This window comes from Sorex fumeus, unplaced genomic scaffold (genome assembly GCF_029834395.1).
Source record: "Sorex fumeus unplaced genomic scaffold, SorFum_2.1 ptg000067l, whole genome shotgun sequence".
Taxonomy (NCBI): domain Eukaryota; kingdom Metazoa; phylum Chordata; class Mammalia; order Eulipotyphla; family Soricidae; genus Sorex; species Sorex fumeus.
The window spans coordinates 317,456-338,442 of record NW_026606124.1 but is presented as its reverse complement, the minus strand read 5'-3'; the positions used below and the strand labels follow the sequence as shown (position 1 = coordinate 338,442).

General features: G+C 45.8%; 1 protein-coding gene across 2 annotated transcripts in view; it reads right to left on the bottom strand.

Moving 5' to 3' along the window:
- The window catches only part of UBE2Q2 (ubiquitin conjugating enzyme E2 Q2), a 68,399-nt gene extending 48,145 nt beyond the window's left edge, over positions 1 to 20,254 (bottom strand). For both annotated transcript variants that reach the window (XM_056128793.1, XM_056128794.1), the window contains exons 1-2: positions 19,887 to 20,254; positions 5,670 to 5,771 (exon numbers count right to left, since the gene is read on the bottom strand). In XM_056128793.1, coding sequence (XP_055984768.1) covers positions 5,670 to 5,771; positions 19,887 to 20,042 — 258 coding nt within the window. In that variant the 5' untranslated portion in view covers positions 20,043 to 20,254. The remainder of the gene's footprint in view (positions 1 to 5,669; positions 5,772 to 19,886) is intronic.
- Positions 20,255 to 20,987: the final 733 nt, after the last annotated feature.

Sequence of the window (20,987 nt, the reverse complement as noted above, 5' to 3'; positions counted from 1 at the left end):
TCCAATATGACACAGGGAGCTTGCTAGGCACTGCTGTGCGGTTGGGATACTCTTGGTAGCTTGCTGGGCTCTCCAAGAGGAACAGAGGAACCAAACCTGGGTTGGCTGCGTGCTAGGCAAATGCCCTACCCGATGTGCTATCGCTTCAGCCCTCCCCCCCCCAAAATCAAATACATAGGTTTAAATATATATAGGTTAAAAAGCTTAAAATAGGGGCTGGACAATAGCACAGCGGCTAGGGCGTTTGTCTTGCACGTGGCTGCCCCAGGTTAAATTCCCAGCATCCCATATGGTCCCCTGAGCACCGCCAGGAGAGATTCCTGAGGGCATGAACCAGGAGTAACTCCTGTGCATCGCTGGGTATGACCCCCCTCCCCAAAAAAGCTTAAAATATATAGGTTTAAAATATATAGGTTTTTAAACATAATCTTAATTAGAAAGCCCTAGATTATAGCCAGTAATAAGCAGAAGGAGCCTACCCAAAGAAAGCAGAGGAGATAAAAAGAAGCAAACCAATGAAAGCTCAGAAGACTAGGGATAGGGTAATAAGAATAAGGAGGTTTTGGTCACTTTGGTGATGGTGACCACAAGTGTCGATCAACACCATTATAAGCCAATTGATTTAAATATAATAATTTTTTTAAAATAATAGGAGAGAGCCAGAGAGAGAGTACAGAGGTTAAGGTGCTTGTCTTACACATGACCAGCCCTAGCCCTGGTTTGATTCCCAGCACCAACAGGAGTTGGTGAGGAGCTCCTGAGCACAGAGCCAGGAGTACGCCCCGAACACTGCCAGGTGTGACCAAAAGAACAGAAAACAATACACACACACACAAAAATTGGAAACAGCATGCTGATGAAAGTCCTCACATTATTCATTCCCAGAGGAAAGGAACATGCATGGATGTCAATTAAAAAATAATTCTGGGGCCAGAGATAGATAGTACGGGAATTAAGGGAGATGCCTTGCATGCAGCTGACCTTGGTTCAATCCCTGGTACTGTGTTTCCCTCAGCACCGCCGGATACAGTACTGGAGGCCCCAGAAAAAACAGTGGGATGATGTGGGTTTCTCAGGCAGCGTCACATCCTTTATTCTTCCCACTGAACCCCCAGTCTACTTCATTGGGCAGTGCCCCTGGATCACTAGGCACTGCTGGAGAGTCACCTGTTCTCTGTATCCCCAAAACACTCCTCTGTGTCAACAGTTTCCTGTACCATGGAAGACTGGCTACATTCTGTTTAGCTCCAACATTAAATTCCAACATTAATAGGCAGGAAGGTGGTGAGGGTGATAGGAGGGAACTTGGGGACACTGGGGGAAAAAAAATAAATTCTACTATAAAACTATACATAGTATGAGACCAGAGAGATAGTAGAGCAGGTAGGGTTGCATGCAGCGAATCAGGGTTCAATCCTTGGTATCCCAAATGGTCCCCTGAGCACTACCAGGAATAATTCCTGAGTGCAGAGCCAAGAGTAACCCCTGAGCATCGCCAGTTGTCGCCCCAAAACAAAAACCATAAAAAAAACCTATACTAGTAGTTTTTAAAAACCTATACTAGTAGTTTTTAGTCAGTTCTTTATTGGCAATAAAAAATTGAGTGCAAGAACATTTCAACAAGATAATAGTCAATAACAATGTTTACAAAGGGGTCAAATTTAGGACTCAAAATGGAATCACTGAATTTAACTGAAGATAAAAAACTTTAGTGTATGTGCCAGAGGCTGGTCCTAGTTCAAATCCCACAAAGGGTACCCTGAGCACAATGCAGGAGTAAGCCCCGAGCACTGCCAGGACTGGCCTAAAAAGCAAAAGACTTTTGTGCAACAATGAAGGCATTCTAGTCATAAAATGGATTCAAGATGAAGGAATTTAATTAAAATTGTAAGAAACTAGACCGCAAATTATAAGAATGGAAGGTCCACATGGAGGTAGTTTGTAGCAGCATACATACTTCCCATTAGGCCCAGGTTTCCATCCCCAGCACCAAAGGAGAAAATAATATATATAATGAGTTTTCTGTGTCTTATGTATACATACCTACTTTTCAAAACCCCTTTCTGGGCTGTAGCGACAGTACAATGAGTGGGGCACAATACAGAGTGCCTTGCAGGAAGTCAACCCAGGTTCAATCCCCAACACTATGGTCTCCCAAGCCTACCAAGAGTAAACCCTTGAGCATAGCCAAGTGTGTCCCAAAAATAACAACAAAAAATTAGACCCACTTTTATATAAATATCCTATTGTCATTTTACTTTGAGTGTTTTACATGTGAATACAGCCACACTCGTTTCTACTATTATAAAATTTTTATCTTTAGGGAGTCGTGGGGAAGGGGGGCTGTCTATACTAAGAGCTCACAGTACTCTCATCCCCTATTAAAGATGCAAACATGAATCCAGCTTTTAACTTTTACAGCTTTTCACACTAGCCTTTACTCTTAGAATACCCTCCAAACTGTTGTTCTACTATTTCTAAACCACCTACAACTTATTTTGACAAAAACAAGATATAAAACTCTAACATCCACCATATGTACAGTTTACCCAAACAATTTCTAGTATGACCTATCCTTTCCTTGTTACGTTAATACATCACTATCATTCCGACCTGGGCCAGCCTAATAATTCAACAGGGTGGAACGCATGCTTTGATTACAGCAGACCCAAGTTGGTCACATGGTCCCTGAGCATTGCCAAATGTGACAAAAAAACTAAATAAAATATCATCCCCCAATTCTAATTCTCAATTACATAACTCTGCACCTAAACTTTGTTTTTCTTTTGGTTGGGGAACCATGCCTGGCTGTGCTCAGGGCTAACTTCTGGTGGCGCTCAGGAGAACAAACACAGTATCAGGGATAGTACCTGGTCTGCTGCATGCAAGCTAAGTACCAGCTCTCTAGCCTTTTATTTAGATTTTTGGTTGCACTGGGAAGGCCCACTGAGATCTCTCTCCAACTCTGTATCAAAACTTTTATTGCTTTTATCCTTTTAGTCCATGCCCGTATATAATATAAATATCATGGACTGGGCAAGTTTCTTCTCATTACCTTTTTTCAGCTTCATTGTTTTCACATTAATTACTCTTCTAAACACACTGAAAGACAATTTGTCAAATTGTAAACCAAATCTGGAAACCAGAAACATGGATTAATGGCAAAATTCCCCACATATATGAGACCTGGGTTTGAGTGCCAAGCGCCAAAACATAGTCTACTGAGATTTCACTGGAATTACATTCCACTTACAGATTAACATAAAACTAAGGTCAGAGCTGACTTATTTACACTGAAAAGTCTTCATTCCTAGATCTTAATATAAGTCCTATACATCTAAGTTTGTCTCCAAGTATTGAAATTTTGTCACTACTACAAATTATACTTCCCCACTATAAATTATAATCAATATAGCTACTTGGGAATACTGATTTTTACAATAGAGCTTTAAAATAGTCATCTAAAAAAATTGTTCTTTTCTGGGCTAGAGAGAGAGTACAGGATGGCAAACTTGCCTTGATGCAGACTCCTTGGCTTCGTTTAATACCCAGCACCACAAGAAAGTCTCATGCACCAGGAGGTATAGTTCAAAATACAATTTTTTTAATGTTTTCCAGTTGATGGCTTTGGATTATTTTGGTAAATATTGTCAATTACAAATAATTATTAATATTTTCTGCAAGGGCTTTATGACATCATGGAAAAATACAATGACAAAGCTAATCCTTAAAAAAGATATAGGTTGTAAGATATAAGAAGCTATCACAAATTGACTTTTATTGACCTAAATTTTGGTAATTCACTTTGCTAACAATATGAAGTAAATCTGTTTGTGCCTACAAGGGGGGAGGACAGGGTGGTGGGTGGGAAACTGGGCACATCAGTGGAGAGAACAGCACACTGGTGGTGGGATTGGTGTTGGAACATTGACTGCCTGAAACACCTGTATTAAGAACAACTTGGTAAATCACAGTGCTATAATTAAAAATTTAAAAGGATGTAGGATCAGAGAAACAATACAGGATTAAGATGCATGCCTTGCATGTGGCTAAACCATTTCAATCCCTGGCACCTCATGGTTTCCTAAACACTGCTGAGTGCCACACTAGAGGACGCCAAGAACTTCCACAGTAATCCAGGTAATCCCCAAACCACAAGGCCTGAGAAACATCACGTCCCTCAATTCTTGCACTGAACCACCTGCCCAGTGAACCAAGAATAACCAAGAGGGAATCTCAGGTCCCCGAGTATCCTTGATGAAGCATAAAATTCCTAATAATAAAAAAAATTTTTTTGGCTTTTTGGGTCACACCCAGCAATGCTCAGGGGCTACTCCAGTTCTGCACTCAGAATTACTCCTGGTGGTGCTCGGGAGACTATATGGGATGCCAGGGATCAAATTCGGGTCAACCACGTGTAAGGCAAACACCCTACCTGCTGTACTATTGCTCCGGCCCTAAAAATAAAAAGGGTATCAAACTACACAGGATATGGTCTCAAACTATTTTTTTTCTTTTAAGATTTTTTTTATTGAATCACTGTGAAACAGACTTTCACAAAGCTATTCATGATTAGGGTTCAGTCATACAATATTCCAATACCCATCTCTACATCAGTGTACATTTCCCAGCACCAGTGTCCCTAGTTTCCCTCCCATTATCACCACCCCCAACCTCCTCCTATGACAGACACTTTTCTTCTCTCTCCTCTCCCCCTTCCTTTTTTGGGCATTGTGGTTTGCCATACAGATACTAAAAGGTTATCGTGTATATCCCTCTTAACACTCAGTTCTTGTCCAGCATGATCATTTCCAACTATTACTGTCATAACGCTCCCTTCTCCATTTAACTTACCCTCAGCCCCACACACACTTTGTTAAGATTCCAACCAATGACCAGTCCTCCTAGCCCCTGTTTTCCCTGACTCTGGATATCAGTCTTCTACTATATATATATTTTTATATACCACAAATGAATGCAGTCATTCTATATCTGTCCCTCTCCTGAGTCATTTCACTCAGCACTGATACTCTCCATGTCTATCCATTTACAGGCAAATTTCACAACTTAATTTTTCCTAACAGCTGCATAGTATTCCATGTGTAGATGTGCCACAGTTTCTTTATTCATTCGTCTGTTCAAGGGCACTGGTCTCAACTACTTAAACAAGTGAACATGGGAGGCCTGGGGGTTCAATGCTAAGAAGTTAAATGAATTATAGGAGTACGTGTATTTTATTAGCAAGAGAAAAAAATACAAAATAATCATCATGGCCACAGAGATAAGGTAATACAAAGGTTATGGCACCTGCCTTGCATATGTTCAACCTGGGTCCAAACCCCAGCACCACACAGGATCCCAAAAAAAGTGCTAGGAGTGATCCCTGAGCACAGAGTCACATGCAAGGCAAGTATTCTACCCAAGTACTATCACTCTAGCCTTCCTTTTTTGATATTCCACTATGCTAGTGACTCCTACCAAAAAGAACTGGTTTAACAAAATTTATGAGAAAGAGACCATCAAATTCCTGACTAAATTAAGACAATACCTATGATGAAAAGGAATCTAAAGAACTTAATCAAGCTTTTATATTTTACTGACCCTTAATACGTAAGTTCTACAGACAATGTTCACGAGAAAGAAAAAAATAGCTTGGCTTATTTTCTTACCGAATTATTGTTCTTAGTATCTTCTAGTCGCTCCAGAACTGTTGCCAGATTTGGGTCATCACAATCCACAAACCATATTGGTGAAGAAGATGGGTAAGATTCCTGTTAAAAAAGAACCCATGAACATTTACATATGGGCCAATCCAGATATGTAATTAATCCATACCACTCACTGATGTGGTTATTTTATCAAAAATAACCACAAGCTCAAGTAAAATGCATTGTAGGGGGGGGGAAATTAATATAACTGTGTATTCATTTTCGGGAGCAGAACTACTCTAAACAGCGATACCTTGGCCTTCAGAATATAAGGCAAGTCCTCTATCACTTGAACCAAGTCCCCTGAGCCAGGCCAGGAGTGATCCCTGAGTGTAGAGTCACGAGTAAGCCCTGAACACCACCACCAGTTGTGGCCCCAAAACCAAAGGAATAAAAATTTTAAAACATAATCAAGGGCAGGTTTAATTTTTACTGTTTCATCTTTTAATAGAGCTACATTTCTACTCTTTATTGAAATGCCAAACAGATAGCACCATGGGCTGAGTGCATGCTTTGCAAGCTGAGACCCAAATTCAATCCCCAGCACCACAGGAACCAAAGCACAGAGCACTGCTTAGTGTAGCCCCAAAACAAAGACAACAAAAATGTTATAGGATGAAAAGGAATACATATCTAAGCACATGCTTTAAATCCTTAAATATTTTAGAGACGGGGAGCTGGAGCATTGGTATAGCGAGGAGGGCACTTGACTTGCATGGGAACAGCCTGGGTTCAATCCTTGGCATCCCATAAGGTTCCTTGAGCACTGCCAGAAGAGAGCAGAGCCAGGAATAACCCCTGAGCATTACTGGGTGTGGCCCCAAAACAAAGAACAAAACAAAACCACAATGCTACAGATGATTCTTAAAAACTTACTCACTGCACTCATTTGCTTTCTGAGTGGTGCAAATCTAGAAATTAAGAGATTTTTCTCCACTACAAAATCTGTCCTAAAAATCAATTCCTTTTAATTATGCCTTTGTCCTAGTAATTTTCTTTTCCTTCTCAGGCTGTTGAGAGGAAAATATATCTTAAATGAGCTTCAGATTGCTTCTAAAAGATAGCAAATGTCAGGTCAACAAACAGCACCATAGCTGCTGTGGGTGACACTCTGCTCTCCCTGGCAAGGAGCTGGGCTCCGAGGCAGGCAATCTCACACCACCACCACCAATGTGCTACAGTTCATAAGGGTCAGTGACGTTCTTGAGTAATGTGGAAGAAGCCCAAGAATCACAACCTCCTGGGAGTCACAACTGGTTATGATTCCCTTCCCTGGACCGACTGACTCACTTCTAACAGGGTATCACCAAAGAAATGAGTTATTACCTCTCAGATTAGGTTACAAAAAGATGAGAATTTCTGTTCTGCCACCCTGTCCTCTGATTTTTGCTCCCTCGAATGAATGACAGTCCCTTACTGAGATCACACTGCAGGAGATGAAGAAAAGTCCTTGAGAAAGACCTCTGACCAATTAACTGCTAGCTAGAAACTAAGGCCCCCAGATGAGTACCCTGTAGAGCAATGAATCCCATCGACTGCCTGGAGACACAGTCCAGCATGAGAAGGCCAAGCAGTTAGCCCAAAGGGATGGAAACCTGGAGGTGTGGGTGTGATTTCGAGCACTGCATGGCCCCACGAGCACTGAGTCAGGAGTAATCCTTCAGCAATGCCTGGTGTGCCTTCCCCAATAGAAGAAAGTGAAGGGTGGGAGAGAAAAAGAGGAAGGGCGAAAGGAGAAGGGAAAAAGAGAGTAGCCACGCCAGCATGAGGGTAATGATGCATGGCTGCACTTTCACTGCTCTAGGGGCACCAGAGGTGAGACCCCAGGAAAGCAGTGCATATACTCCCACCCAACAGAAACTACGGGATAATGTTTGTTGTTTTCTGTTGCTGAGTCCGTAACAATAAATGGTAGCTAATTCAGGCTTTTCTCACAGGGGATAAGCCCATGTTCTGACTTGAACATGCATCTCCCTATCCTCACATTTCTGTAAGCCAGTGTCTTTAAATAAAACTTCTGCTTCATTAAAGAAAAAAAAGACAGTTAATTCAAGTACCGTGAGCATCCAACATTTTGTTCCATCATACAAACTGAGCACTACCCAAAATAGATTACTACATACATTACTGCTCAGGTTCCCTGCCCCGAAGAGGCCACACTCAGGGGAGGAGGGAAAGAGTGTATGCATGTGTGCATGCCTTGTATATGCCCAAACACTTGTATTACCTCCCCAATCCTACATACAAATTTTTAAGTTAGCAACTAGTATTTTAATGCTTTTCCCTCCTGACATGCTCTCTAGTCCCATACACTATTTTCTGTTATAAATGAGAGAGGAAAAAATAGACTATTAGTTGGCTCCCATTATTAGTTAGAAAATAATTAGATTCTAGCCATGAAAAAGCAGTAATTTTGTAGAAATGATTTTTAAGGAAGCTTTTGGGGGGGGGACTGCAATCTCAATTATAACATGGCTGATGCCAAAGAAACCCCTAGCATTATACACCCAATGTTATTTAAAGAAAACATTTAATATCAAGTAGGACACTGCTGCATCTATTCAGTAATGGTTTATTTCTGTGTCCTCATTCCTCTCTTGTTGTGTCCCAAACTCCTTTACACGCTGCCAGATGCTGAGGGTTTACTCTTGGCTTTGCCCTCAAGGATCACTCCTGGTGGGCTCGAGGGACCACATGGGATGCCAGAGAATCAAACCCAGGTCAGCAGAGTACAAAGCAAGCACCTTATCCGTCTATCTTTGTGGCTCTGGGAAATACGGTTAATTTATGAAAAAAATTATATTAATATGCTGTTATCCATTTTAATAAACATGTTAAATATTTGCTTTAATTTCTGATACTGACAACCTACTAAGCAAAGCTCTTTAGTACCTCAACACACATTTAATAGTGTGCCAAGATCTTTACAGGTCACACCCTAACACAAAGAGCAGAAATATCCACAACCCCCCCACCCACACCCCTAGACACACACAACCACCACCACCATTCTACACTAACAAATGTTACATTGGGATTGTTTTCCCCCCTTTTTATCTTGGCTTTTGGTTTTGTTTTCTGGTTACTCCCACTTCAGTGCTGGGATCACTCCTAGTGGTGGCAACCGGAACAATGCAATGCTAGAAACAGAGCCCATGTCGGTGTGTTCCAGCCATATTCTCTCTCCCTCTCTCCTTGCCATCTTTTACCCTTCTTATCCTTACCTGAAGCCTATTCACAGGGCTCCACCATCCATCTCACTTCCAGTGACTATCTCTATTGTCAAATGGACTAAGCCAGAACCAAATCTCTCTTCAGTGTGATTAGAATGCAATTTCTGGAGTCATGAGGTCAAAGTTGGATAGCCTGGGTTAGCAAACATCTATCATACCAAAACATGAGAAGTTTCCATGAACCAAACAGTTTTCCAGAGGGTCACAGATGATAACTTTTGTCACTGGTGGTGAGAATGCCCATTTCATTTAACACTTGTTAATTGAAGGAAAAGTTTCCTATATGATTTGTTACACTTCCAGAACCCATTCATAAAAAAAAATAAACTGAAATCATCACTTCTAGGAAAATTTTAGAACATTAACTACAGCATACAAATCTGGCCCTATCTGAAAGTAGACTGTGGACTGAACATGATGACCACTTAGTATCCATACTGCAAACCATAACACCCAAAAGGAGAGAGACAGTAAAAGAGAATGTGCCTGCCACAGAGGCTTCGGGGAGTGGGGGGGAATGAGGGAGGTGGCGGGAGGGAAACTGGGGACATTGGTAGTGGAGAATAGGCACTGGTGGAGGGATGGTATGCGATCATTGTATGACTGGAACATAATCATTGAAGTTTGTAAGTCTGTAACTGTACCTCATGGGGATTCATTAAAAAGAAAAAGAAAAAAAAAGAATTTAGCCTTATCAATCAACATTCAAAGAGATGCTCAAAAATAGGAAGAGAAAAAGGGAAGAAAGGCACCAATATGTCCAATACCAGAAGACATGACTGGCTGAATGCGATGTCATATAATGACCAGCCCAGGATTTTAAGACAATACTGAGGAATACTTTATGACACAGAATTACAACACAGTGAGAAACATTACAAAACAATCTGGTTGTTGTTTTACAAGAGAGAGGAAACAATATAAGCAAGAAAAACAAATGACCAGATGACAGAATGATTCATGCCAAAAATTTTTTATAGTGATTTCTTTTAAGTGGTAATATTACAGCTTTTCTCATAAAAGAAACATATACAGAAACATATGAGAAACAGCCTTGTTCCTGACGCCCCATTCGCTCTCAATGGAACGACCATCTCCGAATGCAACAGCTATGTGTACCTAGGTCGAGAGGTCAACATGACAAATGACCTGGCACCCGAGCTGCGCAGGAGGAAGAGAGCGGCTTGGAACGCCTTCAAGAACGTCGAAGAAATAGCTAAGAGGACGAAGAACCTCCGGCTCCGGGCACATCTCTTTGATTCCACTGTTCTTCCTGCATTAACATATGCTTCAGAGACCTGGGCCCTACGCAAACAAGATGAGAACGCCATTCAGGTCTCCCAAAGAAGAATAGAAAGAGCTATGCTTGGAATATCACGTTTCACTCAAATGAGAGAACGAATCCGGAGTTCTGACATCCGTCGACGATCAAGGATCAGGGACGCTGTCTCATTTGCCAAGGTGTCAAAAATCAGATGGGCTGGTCACGTAATGAGATTTAAAGACGACCGTTGGACTAGAGCTGTTACTGATTGGATTCCACGGGATGTCAAGAGACCGCGTGGCCGCCCACCTACCAGATGGTCAGACTTCTTTGTCAAGGTCATGAACGATCGGTTTGAGGCCCTCCATGTTCCCGGAGCGAAGAGATGCCATTGGGCTACACTAGCACGCGACAGGGACAAATGGAGATGTTACTGGCACCCGCTCGAGCAAATCGACGACTAACGGGAAGTTAAGTGATTAAGTGATTAAGTGATTACAGCTTTTATTTCACTAAGTTTTGCTTACCTGGTTTCTAGATTTCACACAATTAGAATATCTCACTTTCCATTATTACTAAAAAATTTCTGCTACTTGAACAACTGAATTCTCTATCACATGCAAGGTTTGTTTTGAGGAATGTTTAAAAGACAATCTTCAGGGGCCAGAGCACAGGGGGCAGGGCACTTGCCTTACATGAGACTAACCCAGGTTCAATTCCCAGCACCACAGATGGTCCCTCCAGTCCCACCAGGAATGATCCCTAAGGGCACAATCAGGAGTAAACCCTGAACACAAAAACAAAAACAAAAAAGACAATCTTCAAAAGACATCTAAAATACTGATTTTAATCACTCAATTGGGCTGGAGCGATAGCACAGCGGGTAGGGCGGTCGCCTTACAAGCGGCCAACATGGCCGACCCGAGTTCGATTCCTCCGCCCCTCTCGGAGAGCCCGGCAACCTACCGAGAGTATTCGATATGCCAGACACAGTAGTAACAACAAAGTCTCCAATGGAGACGTTACTGGGCCCGCTCGAGCAAATCGACGATCAACGGGAGGGCCTTAATTCCAATCTAAGTTTAAGTAGATTATTTTTACATTGAATGTTTAAGTACTTCTCACACAATTCTCTTCTGCCAGTTGTGGAAAAAAAATACATTAAATGCAGGAAAAAAAAAAACTAAGCATTTTTGCACCCAGAGTTTTGGTTTCTCCTTCATTGTGCTAATTATATAAAGTTTATAGGATGCAGTTGTCTAACTATCAGGATAAAGTTTACCACACACGGTGATCCTTATTCCTCTTTTGTGGTTGAAACCTTCAAACAAGTTTACCACTATTACACTGTCACTGTCAAAAGTTGTACCGTGTTACCCTAATCCCAGGAAATAAAACTCAAGGTTTATCAAACCAAGCTCTTAGCCTGTTGCTGCTTAAGAAAAGGAGTTTTTGCTCATTCAGAAGCGACTGTCTTCTACACAGATCCAGAGGACACGAGACTCTTTATCTGAGTAGCCACTAGAACACTGCGTGCTAGAAGGCCATTTCTGGTATCTTTCCCAATGACATGACACAGCCATCTCCAAGGATACAAACTTCTTGCAGATTTGAGGAAAGAACAAACAGTTTAGGGACACGCGACTTGAATTCATACTTTGCTCTTCAATAATGTGAGGTGAAATGAGATAAACTGACACAATTACTTTATTGTCCATAAAAAATTCTAAGTGCTCTGAGAACTTAGAATTAAACTAAAAACTAACAAACAAAAAAAGCTTCCCCCACCCCCATCCCTGGTGCCAGAGAGACAGTAGAGCAGGTAAGGTACTTGTCTGGGACAGGGCTACCCCTAGATGGTTCCCTGAGCCCTGCCAGGAGTAAATCACAATGGGTGTGGCTCAAAAATAAAGTTCCCCACCAACCCCTGAAAAAAAATATTGCTCTTTGCTAATCATTTTAATACATTCAGAACCCACAGGAGCAGGAGGCAGAATAAAGCTACTAATACTTGCTACAAGAAAAAGCGCACACATAACAGGTAGAGGGTGTGGTTGCGCAGGAAGCACTGACCTTCCAAGTATGAGCCCTGGGCACCACCCCCAATGATGCAAAATAAAACTAAGAAATGCACTCTTGTGATGTGTGAAGTGCTTAAGTGTTTTGAGCAACAAGTTACAACTAATCAAAATATTCTAAATTAACGAAGACAGAGAAAACAAAGGTACTGAAGATTCAAGCCACTAAATCTAAGAAAACTACTTGAGAGTCAGCTGTGTCTTTCAGAATGATCATTTATGGAAGACAGCACAGAACACATAGGGCTTTGAGAAATGAGACCCCAGCTTCATCGCTCCGGCTCTCCCTAATTCTTTATATTTGACAGGAACCATTTCATCCAAATTTCTTACCCTTCGATTTGCTGACATTTCTCTAAGATCCTTTTCCAAGTCTGAAGAAGTTTTAACAACAAAAAACCCAACTTACTAGGGATACACCATTTATTAAATGGAAACCTCAATCTCCTCTTCATGTATCTGTTCTTTTTAAGGTCATAAAGGCATAGTTGAGGTAATTAATGACTAGGAATTAGACTCTATATTATAAATTGGTCAGAAGAATAAAAACAATGACTCCTCTGGCCTGAGAGTTCCACTTAAGAGGTTGGCATAATAGGTTTGCTATTTCCAAATGATTCTCCAGAAAGGTAATCTGGAAAGGTAATCTGCCCCAGGAGGACAGACCAAAGAAAAGAACCTCGGATTTTCACTCCCATTTTGTTCACAGTGCTACAGTGTTATTTTCTTTGTATAGCCTTCTCCAGTCTAATTTTTTCCTTTTCCATCTAGTTTTTATTAGTGTAAAAACTAGATAAATGAAAATTAAGAAATTAACAGCATTGATTTCCCATGAAACACTGTTATAAAGCATTATTCAGCACACCGTCACTTTTAAATGTGTAGAGAACATCACTGCTAAACATCCCTGTGTATGCCCCTTGCACAGCAAAAAGCACAATTTTACAGAAAAATACAGCAAAAAAGTGATGGCTAAAGGCCCAAAGACTAAATTTTTTCCCTCTCCTAAACACAGAGGTCTAATATTTTTAATTTTGTACCTCGCTGGTGGGGGTGGAAGATGGATTTTTTCTGGCAAAGATAAACAGAAACTTAACTAGCAAAAAAAAAAAAAAAGTTTCACCACAAAAAGGCTGGCAAATAGCCACTCAGAGTAATAATTTCTACTATACAAAAAAAAAAAAAAAAAAGCAGGAGGTCTTATTTGTTTACCAGCTAATTTACTTCTTAAGATCTTTTTCTAAACCAGTGATTCTCCACCAGATGCCAAGAAGTCCATAAAAGGAGCAATGAAGTTGCTAAGCTATGTTAAATATTTCTAGGGACTAAAAGCAAGCCTTATATTAGCAGCCAATAAGGTTATACAGGTTATTAAAACAAGCTGCTTAGCTTTGTGTAACAACTAGAAGTTAGCACTGACAATTAGATTTGTTTGTCAAAAATGAACAAAGCTTAATTTTGCATGGCAATCTTTTTCTTTTTGACAGTCTTTCATATTATGAGTTCGCAGGGGAAAAAAATCCTTTAAGTTGAAAATAGCACTCTCACTTTAAGATCAAGCAAATATGAACTATGAAAGGGGAGGGCAAATTTTCCTTACAAGCTCCACCTGGGAAACCCCTTGAACTACCAGTGGGAAATTTTCCAACAGTTCTGCTTGTTTTTGCCTCTAATGAAAACCCTGCACTGGGGTGGGCATGAGGGGTGGAATTAGGACGAATGTATAAAACAGAGGCTGGAGCAATAAGACAGCAGGTAGGGGAGCTGCCTTGCACATGGCTGACCCGAATTTGATCCACACCCAGATTTGATCCCCAAGCACCCTATATGGTCCCACCTTCACCAGGAGTGATCCCTGAGCACTGCCCCTCGCCCCCAACAAAAGAAAAACTAGGGAAAAGTATAAAATAATTGTCAGTTTCCTTGGAACAGTGAGTAGATCTAGGGTTTTTTAGCCTATTAACACTGGCTTATATGAAGTCAAATTACAGATTTCCCACGAAACACGCAGTAACCTTTTACATATTTATGCACTATCCGTGATTTTTCATGATTTCTCTCTATACTTTTGGCCATTCTATGCTCGGGGGCGCCAATGCCACACCCAGCAGTGCCTGAAAGTGGGGATGGGAGGGCAATGTGATGTTACGGATGCTGTCCCTAGGCTTCTCTACATTTTCCACTATTGTCAGCTTACATTACAGTTAGGAGTTCTAGTCAAACAGACTATAAACTGTAATAGTGGTCATATAGCCGACTGGGCAAATGTTTACTGAACATTTACGGAATAGAAGATGAAGTACATCATTCATTATATTCCTGTCACTTTGTTTTGGGGGCTACTTCCTGACCTGTGCTTACAGGACCCCAACAGTACCAGAGACTGACAGAATCCCAACCTTCCACACACAAAGCATGCAGGCTCTGTCCATTTAGCTACCTCTCAGGTGCTATTCCTTGCCATCTTTTTTTAAAAAAAGGAAGGAGTCACACAAGCATTAGTACAGCGGGTAGGGTGTTTGCCTTGCATACGGTCTATCACAGTATCATAGTTCGATCTCTGGCACCCCTTATGGTCTCCCAAGCCACTCTAAAAGTGATCTCTCTGAGCAAAGAGCAAGAATTAAACCCTGAGCACCATGGGTATGATCAAAAAAGAAAATAAAAAACAAGATAGCTCAAGGGGCTGAACACACAATATATATACATTACAGGTTTGGATCCTTGCTACCACACATGGTCCCCCAGATCCCCCAACACATAATTGAAGTGGTGTCCAAGCACAAGGCCACGAGTAGTCAGTCCCCAAGCATTGCTGGATCTGTCCCAGAAATAACTAAACATACCCCAGGGTCCATAGTGCAAGTGTATGTCAATGTGTTCAAATTCCAGATGTCTCACATACAAATAGTGCAATCATGGCAGCTTTGTTTGAGCCTGGAAGCTCTGCTCTCTGCAATTCCTGGCACCACAAGCAGGACTTTGTATTTGTTTATTTATTTACAGTTTGAGAGCCACACTTGGTGGTACTCAAGGCTTAATCTTGGCTCTGCACTCAGGAATCACTCCTGACAAACTTGGGGCACCATCTGGGATGCCAGGAATATAACCCAGGTTGGCCATGGGCAAGACAAATGCTCTACCTGTTGTACGATGGTTCTGGCCCCACTGCATGCATGCAATTTCTGGCTACACTACTGCCAAGTGTGTCTGGGTACCACACACACACACACAGACAAAAGTGTGACCCCTGGTGAGCACAACTAAAAAGATTGTTTGTCAAAATAGAAGTGTCACCTCTGGCAAGCATATATATATGAGCAGCTCAGTGAACTCCAGTAAGTACAGTCATAACTGACATGCTTCAACTAAGTGTGTGTGAGCACTATAAAGGAGTACAAGACCTCAGTGGGCACCACCCTGACGTGGGAAGCCTGCAAGAGATAGCCAAACAGGTGCAACAACTACTATGGGAGAGGGAGGAGACTTTTTAAAAAGAATTCAAAATACTGGGGCTGAAGAGATAGTACAGCGAACAGGGTACTTGCCTTGCACACAGATGACAGGTCCGCTCCCCAGCATCCCATATAGTCTCCAGAGTCCACCAAGAGCATATGCACAAACTGAGCATTGCTGGATGTGCCCTCCCCCAACAATAACAACAAAAAACATACTTGAACCCAGAACATGGCTCCAGGAAGATAGCACAAGGGGCTCAGTGCATTATTTTGCAGACAAGAGACCCAGATTTGATCCCTGGAACCACATTCCCTCCCCTATTCAAGCACAAGGAGTGACCCCAGAACACAGCACTGCCAGATGTGACCCCAAAACAAAAACAGAAAACAGTGAGGACGGTAGGAAGGTGGGAGGGAAGTAACAATCAGCATGAACTGCATCTGACTGGGGGCACTTTGAGGGAAAGTTAGGCAAGAGGATGGCGGGGGTGGATTAAGGGCAAGTTCCTCATGGGACAAACTGTTGATGCAGAAGCCTGAAAAGGGGTTGCATATTTTTAGAGAATTTTTCCTAAATTGGCATGCATTCACACCAACATCACAGACTGCAGAAGGATGCTTTTGGTTAGTGTGGACAAGAGGATAGGATGGTTTTTAAAGAGTTCAAGTATTTGGGAAGAAGTTAAAACAGGTCAAATTTGGTCCTGGGAATGTGACCTAGAGGTAGAGCACCTGCCTTTCAGGTCTGAGTCTGATACCAAGTATAGGCCCTCATATCAGGTGCGAGCCAGGTGGCGACTGTTATTCCCCAGTAGCCCACCACATGTGAAATTTCCTGCACATGTGTGCAATCCCATCATTACCACAGGTAAGAAAGAAAAAATAAACATGTCAAACTCATTTCTTTTTTAAAAGCTACTACTACATCATAAACACAGAAACCAGGCCCTGGCACTGAAAGTCAATCCCATTTTCCTACTTAAAAAATGGTATGGGGATGGGGCAAGAGCGATAGCACAGTGGGTAGGGCGTTTGCCTTGCACGCGGCCAACCCGGGTTCGATTCCCAGCATTCCATATGGTCCCCTGAGCACCGCCAGGAGTAACTCCTGAGTGCAGAGCCAGGAGTAACCCTTGTGCATCACCGGGTGTGACCCCAAAAAGAAAAAAAAATGGTATGGGGTGGGGGGAGTCTGGAGCAGCAGTACAGCAAGTAGGATTTTTGCCTTATATGTGCCCACCTAGGTTCAAACCCTAGTATATGGTCCCCAGAGCCTGACAGGAGTGGTCACTGAACACAGAACCTGGAGTAACCCCTGAGCATTGCCGTGTGTGGTCCAAAAACAAAACAAAACAAAAATGGTATAAAGTGAAATAAGTCATGGTGACTTTAACCAAACTTTAAAGTTTTTTATCTTTCAGGCTTATGCAGTGAAATATTTACAAATGAAATGATGTAACTAAAATTTGCTTCAGAATACTCCATGGCAGAAGCTGGAAAGAGTACAATGAGTAGTAGGGCGTTTGTCATGTAATCCCCCAGAGATTGCCAGGAGTAAGCCCTGAGCACCGCTGGGTATGACCCCAAAACTTATATAAAAGAATATTCCAAGACAAGCTATGGAAGAATAAAACTAGCCAAGAGTGGATTGTCCCTATTGAGGCTGGGTCCATACAAGTTTCTCCACATTATTCAACTTCTGAATATGCTTGATGTGTCTCTACAGTTAGAGTTAACAATAACATGTAAACACTGAGACGTACCATGATCGGTATCTTCTGATAATCCACCATCAACTCAATTGAACGGCTTCTCCTATAGCTTGGTTCTATCCTCCTTCAGCTGAAGGTCTCTAATTCACTCGTTCTATTTCTATTGCCACTACTTAATCCAGGTCATCACTCAGTATTTGAGTGTGCTGCAAGCTCCTATCGGCCTCCAAATATGGTTCTCAACGGGGCACTGCTGGCACTGGACTGGGACAATTCTTTGTTGTAACTGTCTGAACATTACAAAACTGTTTTTTGTTTTTTTGCGTCACACCCAGCGATGCACAGGGGTCACTCCTGGCTCATGCACTCAGGAATTACTCCTAGCGGTGCTGGGGGACCATATGGGATGCTGGGAATCGAACCCAGGTCGGCCGCATGCAAGGCAAACGCCCTACCCGCTGTGCTATCGCTCCAGCCCCTACAAAACGTTGTGACTTCCTGGTATTTCCTGAAGGCCAGTACAAGCAATACCATCACCAAACCACACACACATTTCCTACTGCCACCCGCTGTGGAGTACCACTTCTAGCCCTAAGGGCGGAGAACAACTCTTTTCCAATTTACCTGATTAGCTGAGTGGCTCCCCTCAAGTCAATCAGATTTCAGTGTCCTATCATCCTCATGGACACTGGAGGGCCCTGAACGGCAGTAACGGCTGGTTAGAGCTTGCCTTGCATGAGGCTGAGAGGGGTTCGATAACTGGCACCTTTATGGTCCCCTTGAGCCCCTCCAGGGTAAGCTCTGAGCACCGCGGAGTGTGGTCAAAAAAAAGGGGGGGGGGAAGGCATATGAATGATCAAATTCTAATGTACATCTAAGACGATCCTATCACGCTAATGTAAGCAGAAAGCACATTCCATTGACCGGAAACACTGAGTGGCTTCCCCCAGTCAACAGTTCAACCTTTCAAGCCAGGCCTGGGTTTTTTCTGGTGATACCCCGACTTTTACAGGCATCGTCTCCCTCTTCTTATCACTTCAAGCAACTTTCTGCTTCCAATTTTTTGTGTGCAAGGTAAACGCCCTACCCGCTGTGCTATCACTCCAGGCCCCGTTTCCCATTCTTGAGAAATTTCAGTTTTTAACAAACTTAAATTTGAGGACCGCCCCCCCCCACCCCGGGTCTCTTCATAACTTGTCTCACTCCTAAACAAATCCCATTTTCTCAAGGTTTACCCTGGTCCTGAAATGCTTTTCCACCCCCTTCCAAAATTCTACTTAGATGTGGGAAGACCAACTCCACGCGCTTTCTGAAATCCGATCCCCCTCCACACACACACACACACACACACACACACACACACACACACGCGTCAGATCACTTTCTTTGACTTCATGGAACCACGGGATCGGATCAGCCTTCTACGGTACAAACTCTGCTCCCTCTAAGAACCAACCTCTGAGCCTGCTCTGCCCCGTTTTGCAGCACCTCGGCCTGGAGCAATGAATGAATGCTCTTCTCAGTGCCGCACTGAGGGGCTCTGACTTATTTGTGTTTCTTAGGAAAATACACACCGCCCCCCCCCCCCCCCCCGAGATTCTGGGAACTCCTCGAACGTCGACGATCGGAACTTCAAGGCGTTTGCAGCACTGCCCAGGACCAGGCACGCGAAGAGCACTGGCGTCCCCCGCCCCAGGACGTCAGTGCAAGACGCCCCCTGCTCCCCTCCCCGCGCCCCCGGCCCGGGGTTTCGCCCAATTTAAGGCGCACACTGAAGAAGGCACACCCGCGACTCCTGGCACCGGTGGCTCAGTCCCCTGCAGCGATCTCCTGTACTTTCCTTTTTTTGTTTCATGCACAACTTCCCACTTTGCAGGAAAACCACGTATTTAACGCTCCGGTGACCTGAACGAGCTTCAGTTTAACCGAAAGTGCAGGAGGCGCTGCCCGACGGCTCCCGGGGTTGGGGCACGTGCGCTGACCTTTCCGGGCGAGGGGCCGCGGGCACCGCGCGGCCCGGCCCGGCTGCGCCCCCCCCACCTGCCGGCAGCAGCCGGGCCGGGGGCTCCCGACTCAAACCGCCCCGCGGCTCCGCTCCGTCTCCCGAGTGGGTCCGCCTGAGACTCGGAAGCAGCTTCGGGCGCGGAGACCCGGCGGGGGGCGGGGAGGGGAAGGGACGGGGGTCGGGGGTCGGACCGCGCGGCTGGCGGCCCCCACACCCCACGCCACGCGCCCCGGGGGCGAGCGGGGGACGCGGCGTGCCCACCCGCCGAGGCCCGAGCGACGCCCGAGCCAGCCCGGGGAGGGGCGCCCGCGAGACGCGCCTGCCGCGCCGGCCGCCCTGAGGCGCGGAGTCGCCCGCGCCGGGGCGAGCGGGGCGAGCGGGGCCTCGGCGACCCGCCTCGTGCGTGCGGGGCCCCGCGGGCGCCTCACCGTGATGGTGCAGTGCAGCGTGAGCGGCGCGGGCGGCACCAGGAACTGGCAGTGCAGCTCGTCCAGCTTCCAGCTGACGATGCGGAACCGCTCGTGGTTCTGGTCGAAGATGGACGCCAGGAACTTCAGCTCGGCCTTGAGCCCCGACGCGGACATCTTCCCTCATCTCCGGCGGGAGGGGCGCGCCAGGGGAGCCGGCCGGGCCCGAGCCCGAGGCCGAGGCCGAGGCCGCCGCCGCCGCCGCCGCCGCCGCCCCGCGGGGCCAGCCCGGACCGCGCTCCGGCCGCTCCGCCTTCCCCGCGCGTCAGGACCCGGCTGGAAAATGGCGAGGGGGGCCAGCCGCGGCGTCGGCGAGCGCTGCGCCCCTGCGTGACCGACTCCGGCTGGCCGAGGCGGGGGCCCCGCGGCTTTAAGAGGGCCACGGCGGCGCCGCCCCCCCCCACCCCCCAGCGCCTGGGAAAGGGCCGCGCCCCGCCCCCGGCCCCGCCCCCGTCCACGCCTGGGAAAGGGCCGCGCCCCCGCCCCCTCCCCGCCCCCGGCCCCGCCCCCGCCCCTCCCCCGGCCCCGCCCCCGCCCGCGAAAGGGCTGCCCCCCCGCGCCCCGCCCCGCCCCCGCGCCCCGCCCCCGTCCCCGCCCCCGTCCCCGCCCACGCCTGGGAAAGGGCCGCGCCCCGCCCCCGGCCCCGCCCCCGCCCGCGAAAGGGCTGCCCCCCCGCGCCCCGCCCCGCCCCCGTCCCCGCCCCGTCCCCGCCCCGCCCCGCCCCGGCGCGTGCCCGCGGCCGCTGCGCGCGCCCGGCCGCCCCCTCCTCGCCTCGCCCGCGCACCCCTACACCTCCCCGCCCCCCAGCCCTCCCCGCCTCCGCCGGCGCCCGGCCCGGCCCCTCCGCGACTCGCGCCTCGGGATAGCCGCGCGGGGAGGGGAGTCCCCGAGCGCCCGGTGATCCGGAGACCCCCCACCCCCACCCCCGCGCGCCCCCGACATCCCCATCGCGGGCCCCGGGCCAGACACGTGCGCGGCCCCTCGCGCCCGCCACGTCCGCGCGGCCCCCGAGGCGGCTCCTCGGCGGCGGGTCCTGACCCGCGCCGGCCCGCGGGCAGCCTG